Source organism: Microtus oregoni, unplaced genomic scaffold (assembly GCF_018167655.1).
Source record: "Microtus oregoni isolate MIOR12 unplaced genomic scaffold, Mior012 000004F_ref0000308, whole genome shotgun sequence".
In the NCBI taxonomy this organism is placed as follows: domain Eukaryota; kingdom Metazoa; phylum Chordata; class Mammalia; order Rodentia; family Cricetidae; genus Microtus; species Microtus oregoni.
The window spans coordinates 17,972,118-17,980,963 of NW_024543063.1; the positions used below are offsets into that span (position 1 = coordinate 17,972,118).

Here is an 8,846-nt window from a genome sequence, read left to right on the forward strand (position 1 = left end):
AGCCAGTATCCCAGATATGCTGGTCTGAGAAAGCTACTGCCTCCTGAGTTTCTAAGTGACTGACTGTGCTACTATCCAAGAGCTTCGAGAAGAATCCAAATACATAAGCTACCTTGGTCCAGCCTCGACTTTCTGGCCAGACATTTTTAATGAGCCCAGAGGAAAATACCAAATCACAGCAAAGACAACATAAGGAGAGTATATGAAGTACGGCTCTTTGGTTTCAGTTCAGGGAGGAGGGCAATCATTGCCACCTGTAGGACCTGAGAAATCCTTGGGACCCACATGGTAGAAGGGAAGAAGGACTCAGCTCCTTTTAACTTCCACAGGCCTGTTGTAGCATGCACACATGTGCACGTACACTTATAAAATAATGTAATAACTGATGCTTTATGAATTGTAGCACACATACATTTTTAGAATCACCATTTATAATTACAATCAGTATGGAATCGTTTCATTATCCCCAGATGGCCTTTTGACATCTTTTATGGTCACACAAGATAACCCAAGTCCCCAAGGCAATAGCTGACACTTCTCTGTCCCTGTGGTTTCGTCTTTTGGAAAACGTCATATAAATAGAACAATGTTGTGTGTGACCCTTGGAGCGTGGTGGCTTGCCCCATTCAGCAGCGTTTCCTGCAGACTTTACCCAGCTCTACCATGCACCAGCAATTCATTGCTTTTGGATCGCTGAAAAGTATTTTAAGACATAAATACACCCCAGGTTATTTACCCACTCTTCCAGTCAAGAATCTTTGGGGATTAATACAATCTCTATAAATGTCCACATACCAGCTGTTACAGAAACATAGGCTTCATTTCTCTCCTGTATGGATGATTCATCTATTTTATGAGTTAATGTTAGAGTATTTTAAATATTGGAAATATTTAATAGTATATATAACTGCCCAGTACTTATTGGGGCGTATATTTCTCCTGTGGTTTCTATTCTAGACAAGGATTTAAGGAGCTGAAGGGTCACCCAATTGGTAATGTTTAATATTCATTTTTTTAAATGCATTACTAGAGTTTAGCACCCTCATGCTATGCCACATCTGTGAGGACTAGGACAGTTCTTGTGACTGTAGGTACATATGACAGAGTAAGAGTAAATGACCACAAGACTATCACCACTGAGAAAAAAAAAATCAGTATTCTAAAATACAGAAACACTCCTGTAAGAAAACATGTACCATGTGTAACATGGTGACTGCATATTATCTTCTATTTTCACTTCAAATCCTTTGATTCACATTTTCTTTGAATAGCTGTGATAAAATAAAACAGTGCACAGATTGTCTCTCAAGTGTCAATCAACCCCCGTTCTTTTCTCTCCCGGCAGGACGTGCTGGGCGGCGTGCTGATCACTGCCTTCCTCATTGCCCTCACCTACCCGGCCTGGACCCTCATCGACTCCCTGGACTCAGCCAGCCCCCTCTTCCCTGTGTGTGTCATAGTTGTACCGTTCTTCTTATGCTACAACTACCCGGTGTCAGACTTCTACAGCCCAACCAGGGCGGACACGACCACCATCGTGGCTGCCGGGGCTGGAGTCACCCTGGGGTTCTGGATCAACCACTTCTTCCAGCTGGTGTCCCAGCCCAGCCCGCCCCTTCCTGTGATCCGGAACATCCCGCCCCTGACCACTGACATGCTGGTTTTAGGGCTGACGAAATTTACGGTGGGAATTGTGTTGATTGTCTTGGTGCGTCAGCTGGTACAGAACCTCTCCCTGCAAGTGCTGTTCTCGTGGTTCAAGGTGGTGACGAGGAACAAGGAGGCCAGGCGAAGACTGGAGATTGAGGTCCCTTACAAGTTCGTCACCTACACGTCGGTTGGCATCTGTGCCACGACTTTTGTGCCCATGTTGCACAGGTTTTTGGGATTGCTCTGAGCCCCAAACAGATGGGAACAAGTCCAGTAATGTGAGCTATGAGAAAGCCGTCAGTTGGGGCAACCTCCACCCCTCCTGTTTAAGGAAATCTTAAATCATATTTTTGCTTTGCTGATGTAACATGGATCCTACGGCCGGGGCACCAGCAGTGAGATTGGTCCATAAGGACTGTGCTTCGTTGACTCCAGCCTGAAACGACCCCTGAAGTCAGTCAGACCACCCATCCCCTTTCTGTTACATGGACTTAGGACTGCGTCTTGGGTGGACAGGATGGCGGCTTGAATTGCAATGGCTACAAGCCCTGCTGGGCTCTAGAGAGCCAACAGACTTGAGGTAATATGAAGGCAGGAACACTTCTCAGTCAGAGCCTTGCCTAATGCCTCATCTCGTTCCCCAAACTGGAATTAGGGCTGGGAGGAAGGGTGGCACCGTGGAAAACCACACCCCTTGGACAGAGTGACATCTTGTGCTGTGATTGGACTGGACTGTGCCTGAGTGGCTGGGGAGACCGTTCTGGACTAAAGCCTCCTGTGAGGGGCTCAGATGGCAGCAGAGTTAAGAGGCCGCCAGGAAGAACTTGCTTTCTCAACCAGCCTGTCTCCTCCAGGCACTGTCAGTGAAGCAAGAAGCTGATCTTCCTCGCACAGAGTTTGCAGCATCCCAGGTTTCAGTGTCTAGTCTAAGCCACACGTGACAGGCTGCTACCTCCTCGCAGGTGGAAACAAGGACACACCAAGACCCCTACTGTTTCTCGCTTGGTTTTCGGCATCTTCAGTTGTTTAAGCTTCCAGATGAACCGAGAATGCACTGAATCAGCACAGGAATGGATGAGCTTTGTCCTCTGGAAGCCTGACCAAGAGAAGCGAGGCAGTCCTGCCATTGCCTCATCCTCCTGATGTTACCTCATCATTACTTAGATACTTCTGTAGTTTTTTTTTTATTTTAATTGTTCATCTGTGAGGCAGAATCAGGGACCCCCTCTCAACCTTCCCATCTCTTATTTCTTGGCCATTCTGAGGGCCATTAATGCAAGAATAACGTTAGCCTATTTTGGGGAAATAAGCCAATTAACTATAACACCCATTAAACCTCGAGTGGTCCTCCTTAGATCTAGGATGGTTTAATTTATGATGATAACAGCAAAGAGCTCCTTCCCTGGACTCCTGTTCAGAAGAAAGATCAGCTATCAACCCATCCTGAAAAGTTGGTAGAAATGCATAGTTATGGGTCTTTTGTGGGATGGTATCACTGAAGCCAGAGTTCCATGATCCTGACACCTCATCACCAGCCATACATACTGGACAAAATTAATCCCTTTTAAAAAGTTACTGAGGCTCAGACTTCTGCATTCGGTGTGAAAACCGAGACCAACATTTTGTTAAACATGCCCCAGGGCCTATGTTGGAATGATGTTTTTGGTAGTCAACACCATGTTTTAATTTCTCAAGATTAATTTTTGGGCTGGGTGTGGTGGCACATGCCTTTAATTCCAGGACTCAGGAGGCAGAGGCAGGCAGATCTCTGAGCTTGAGGCCAGCCTGGTACACAGATCGAGTTCCAGGACAGCCCGGGCTATACAGTGAGACCCTGTCTTGAAAACACAAACACACAAACGAAAAGAATAATTCTTAACAAAATGCCCATTTTTAACTTAATTCTTCTCTCACTTACCATAGTTAAGATATGATATGAACAGGGATCAAAATGACGCATCCTTTGCCTGGTTTTGCTCTGACGGAATGTCAGCTCCATGGCTAGGGTGCTGTAACCCCTGGTATATGGGTCCTCGGCCTCTCCAGGGCACAGCTGTTGACAGGCACTTTCCTCCCCCTCCCCACCCCAACTACCAAACTAGAGCTTGTAATGCTGGCTAATATTTACACAGGACGATTTTAGTTAGTTTGTCTGGAGCCTGGAGACAAAGGGCTCAGCTTTCTCCACGTGCATCTTTGCAAAAGAAGGGCTGTGTCTATTGTCACAGCAGTGGGGGTGTGTTTGAGAAGTTTAGGTCCCAACAACAGGGACACTGACAACTGCAGGGATGCATTTAAGGTCGTGTTTACATAGTTTGGATGGAGGAGAAATATATTAGCCACGCAACATTAAACAGTGGCCTAAGAATTTGTCAGGACAGGTTTGATGTGCTTGCTAACTGCAAATGGAGGAAGAAATTAGTTATCAGAGTTGGCAAGTTTAGTTTCGGATCCCTACAGTATCGGTTTTAAAAGTTAGTGCTTGATCATGTTTTTTGCCTTTGTTGATCCCTCTCAATTCACGGCTCACAGAGCACCTCAACCTAGTAAATTCTGTGTCGCCTAGCAAAACACTTGGATTTCTCTTTGGGGAAAGAGTGCCCCCTGCTGGTTAAGATCCAGTCTTAGTCCAAAGGCTCCTTTGTCATGCTCACCAGAGTGTGTCCAGAATGTGTCTAGGCCAGGCCAACCTTGACGCCAAAGCTTTCAAAAATATTGGCCCCTCCATGAACTGGGAAGAATAACACACCCTTCCCCATCTTGCTTCTACTCCAGGCCAAGGCACCCGTCTAGAATCTGCTTTCTAAACAGCTGTGACTTCTGTGTCGCATTGCTCAGACATGTACCATAGTTGAATATGCTGGAAAAGAAGTAGGCAAGACCCTTCAACCAATACCCTTTGATGGAAGCCACCAGAACTACTCCATGCTGTGCTTGGCAATGGGATTTTTCTCGCCCAAAGACACAACTCATCTTCCCAGGGCACTCACAACATGTGGTATTTCAGACCATATGTTTCAGGTTTCTATTTTGGAACCCCTCAGCTGTCTCGATTATGCACTGTATGTAAATTTATTTTTAAAATAAATTCTTTGTTTGACTGTGATTGTTAAAATGCTTTAAAATCTAATGTTGTGTTTCTGTTGGCTTTTTTTCCCCTCTTTTTGAGACAATGCTTCATTCTATAACCCAGGCTAGTCTAGAGCTCAGGTTAGACCAGCTCCCAGCTGGTCTTTAACATAACACATGTCAATCCTCCTCCCTCAGTCTCCCAGATGCTGCAATTACAGTGTGATCCACTCTACCCAGGTAGCTTTTTCTTAATCTGGGTGTCTTCCTTGGGTTTGTTGGACCCAAAGTGAGGAAGAGTGGAGAAAATTAGTGACAAGCTGCAGAACTTTCAGCTGCCAGAATCCATCTCCGTGCAAACAGCAGGCAGCGTCACAATGGCTACAGATTTGTCTGGCAGGGAATAAGTGTATCACGGTGGTGTGCTTCTAACTCCTTGATAATGAGAGAATCCTTTTCCTGTGTGGAGACAGATGCCACTCACTGTATGAACTAGAGGGAACGGAAATGTCTTCACAGACGACTGCCCTAGTGGCTGAGCCACCTGACGCTTGCCCCTGTCAAATCTGCATCACTACCATGCTTTGTGTGTCTTTAAGCCCCTCAGGTTTCTCTTTAAAGCGCTAAACCAAGGTACAGTGAAGGGCACATGTGAGGATTCATTTGTGCTGTGATCAGGATATCCTTGTCGCTCATACGTGCTGGGAACCTAAGGGATCTAAAGTTCCAATCTGTGCTGTGGAGTTCCCCCAGGTCAGAGGAGACATGGGCTCAGAGAATTTGGAGTCAATCTGAAGTGTCAAAGTTGTGTGGAAAAGACCAGGTCATGGGGGTGGAGCAGGACAAGAAAAGGATTTATTTGGGTGTGCAGACCAGAGCAAGAGTGGGAAGGCTTTCTAGAGACTATTGCAGAAGACAGGCTTAAAGAGACCAGGCTGCCTTAGCAGTGGGGTGACAAGGTACAAGAAGATGCTGTGTCTAGGAACCAGAGGGATGGAGGCACGTCCCCCTGCTCTCACAGAGAAAACCCAGACCACGTCACTGTGAGAACCAAGTGATGGATGTGCTGATTTCACAGGCCCCTTCTATCATCCTCGGTGAGATAGTTCATCTGCTGCGGATACCTCCCCCTGCACCTCTGAACCACTTGTTCCCAGGTCCCCTCATGTGTTAAAAACAAAGCAGCTGTGTGCCCTGCGTGCATGCCACACCCCTTAGTCTTCTCCTTGGGTCCTCAAACTGTACGTTGTGTTGCTGTGATCTACCGGGAACCCCTCACTGTCCTCCCTCTCTCTGATATTTCTCTGTCCATTTCTCCAGCACAGGTTACACGGACCAAGCCAAGCACATTTCATTTCAGACAGTGTTCTGCTTAAGGCCATTTGTGTATGTTTTGCTTGTATGAGTGTGGATGCTGGCATGGACGTCTGACACACCTTCTGCTATTGCTTCCCGCTGTATGTTTGACAGTCTCCCACTGAACCCGAGGCTCATAATTTTGGCTGGCCAGCTGGCCAGCAAGTCCCTAGGATCTTCCTGTCCTCCCTATTGGGGTCATAGATCCATGGCAGGATGCCTGATTTATACATGGGTTCTGGGGGTTCAAATTTAGGTCCTTTAGCTTTCACAGCAACCACTAACCCAGTGAGCTGTCTGCCCAGCCCTGCACTTGGGCTGCCGAAGGCTTTGCTGTTTCAAAGTCACATGGCAAGTCTTCATTCCTCACGAACATAAGACTTTAATAAATTAGTTTGGACTTACTATCCATCTGTTGTTTTCTCAGAGTGGGGCACACCTGTAGCACAGACTCACACACTTATATGCATACTAAGAACGAGAGCTGAACGTGGGCCATGAATAGAATGTGAAATTCTTAAAAGCCATAGTCACATGAGACAAGGGGGCTAGATGAAGCCAAGAATTCCTCTTCCTTCTCCACGCCTGTCTATGTGGCATGCAAAAACAAACAAGAAAAGCCAACGGTGGCGCTAGGAGTTCCGGCTGTGCCGCTCAACACATCTGCCAACCTTGCTGCTTCTCTTCTCTGCTGTGACACCAGGGTCCCCTTGGTTGGAGCCAAGCCAGATTCTCCTCAGTGAAGGTATTCAGAGAAAGCCAACACTTCTAACAAGCCCAAATCGGTCCTCTCCTCATCGAGGGCGGGACAGGGTGGCAACCTGGTGCGGCTTTAACACCCGTACTCAAGGACTTCCTTCACAGGGTACCCAAGAAGCCATGAACCAAGACGAGAGGGGCCGCTAGGGCCTCTGATCTGCATCAGCGGTCACCTGGAAACCATATGGGTGGCTTCGAGGGGGAGCAAATTACGCAGAGCCCCCCAAACACACACCATCTTACCCATCTCAACTCGATGCTGATAAAAAGCGGTTGCAGGGTAAGATAAAGACATCCATTTACACCCTATACAAATCCTAGCTGTCTCCTAGCGACTGAAGCATCCAGAGTTCTCGTTGAGATTTCTGGTTAACCCCTCCCACTCCTGTCTGACTTCTACCTAAATAGGGCCACGCACAGTCTCTTCTATATGGCTTCTTTCTCTTAGCATGCTAGGGCTCATTTGTGCTATCAGGAGTTCATTCCTCTTAAATGCATGCCCTTCATAAAATGGGCTTTGTGGTCTGTGGCTACTATAAATAATACTGAATATCTGCATAAAACTGCTGTGTGACACATGAATGAGATAGCTAGATGGTGTTTCGGGTTTCAACTACTTTCCTGGCTGTATCATTTTACGTTCTCACCAGCCGCACCCAACAGTCCCACCTGTACCACAAACATTTGATCCATCATTTAAATATGAACCCTTGAATTTTTTTTTTAAAAAACATGTATTGGTGTTTTACCTACATTATGCCTGCATACCATGTGTCTGGTGCCCTTGGAGGCCAGAAGAGAGCATCACTGGAATTACAGATGGTTGTGAGCTATCATGTAGGCGATGAGAAATAAATTCAGGACTTGCAAGAGCAGCCAGGGCTCTTAAGACCTCTTCAGCTTCAACATTAGCCATTTTAATGAGTATGAACAGTATAAATGTGGTCTTTATTTGTATTCCAATGAGGACTAGTATAACCAGACTTTCTTCGGGCAGCTAGCTCACAAAAAAAGACACAGAGACTTACTATTAACTATGAAAGCTCAGCCTATAGCTTAGGCTTGTCTCTAACTAGCTCTTACAACGTAAATTAACCCATTTCTATCCATCTATGTGCTGACACGTGGCTTGTAGCTTTTACTTCTCCTCCTGCATGTCTTACCCCATCTGTGTCAGGCTGGTGACTCTGCCTTTCATCTTCTGGGGACCTATCTGTCCCCAGAAATCCCACCTTGCCTATTCCTGCCTAGCTGCCTAACCTCTTCCTACCTAGCTAATCACAGTGATACATTTTCACAGTGTAAAAAAATATTCCATAATATACTAATAACCTTATCTTACTAAGTTATTAGAAACTGCACACACATGTACACACATGAGCAGGCACGTGCGCCCCCCCACACACACACACTGTGCCAACTGGATTTTATTGTCAACTTGACATAGGCTTAGAGTCATCAGAGAGGAAGAGGCCTCAACTGAGAAAATGTCTCCCTAAGATCAGGCTGTAGGCAAGAATGTTGGGTATTTTCTTAGTTAGTGACTAATGTGGGACTGGTGGCTCTGGGTTCTGTAAGAAGGCAGGCTGAGAAAGCCACGTGGGGCAAGCAAGCAGCACATTCTCCCCTATGACCTCTACATCATCTCCTGCTCCAGGTTCCTGTCCTGTTTAAATTCTTACCCTGACTTCCTTCAATAATGAACTCTGGTATGGAAGTATAAACCAAATAAACTCCTTCCTCTCCAGGTTCCTTTTGGTCATGATGTTTCGACACAGTAACAATATCCCTAGCTAGGATAGGCACAGACTACATATACACTACAATCATATACACATATATTCACACTATAATCATTTACACATATATTCACACTACAATCATATACACATATATTCACACTACAATCATATACACATATATTCACACTACAATCATATACACATATATTCACACATAAGCGTTAAGTAAACTACACTACAATCATATACACATATATTCACACATAGGTA

At 45.8% G+C, this 8,846-nt stretch overlaps 1 protein-coding gene across 2 annotated transcripts in view; it reads left to right on the plus strand.

Moving 5' to 3' along the window:
* Sgpp2 (sphingosine-1-phosphate phosphatase 2) overlaps positions 1–4,769 on the plus strand; it is a 114,149-nt gene extending 109,380 nt beyond the window's left edge. For both annotated transcript variants that reach the window (XM_041650496.1, XM_041650497.1), the window contains one exon: positions 1,346–4,769. In XM_041650496.1, the coding sequence (XP_041506430.1) occupies positions 1,346–1,897 (552 nt within the window). In that variant the 3' untranslated portion in view covers positions 1,898–4,769. The remainder of the gene's footprint in view (positions 1–1,345) is intronic.
* Positions 4,770–8,846: the final 4,077 nt, after the last annotated feature.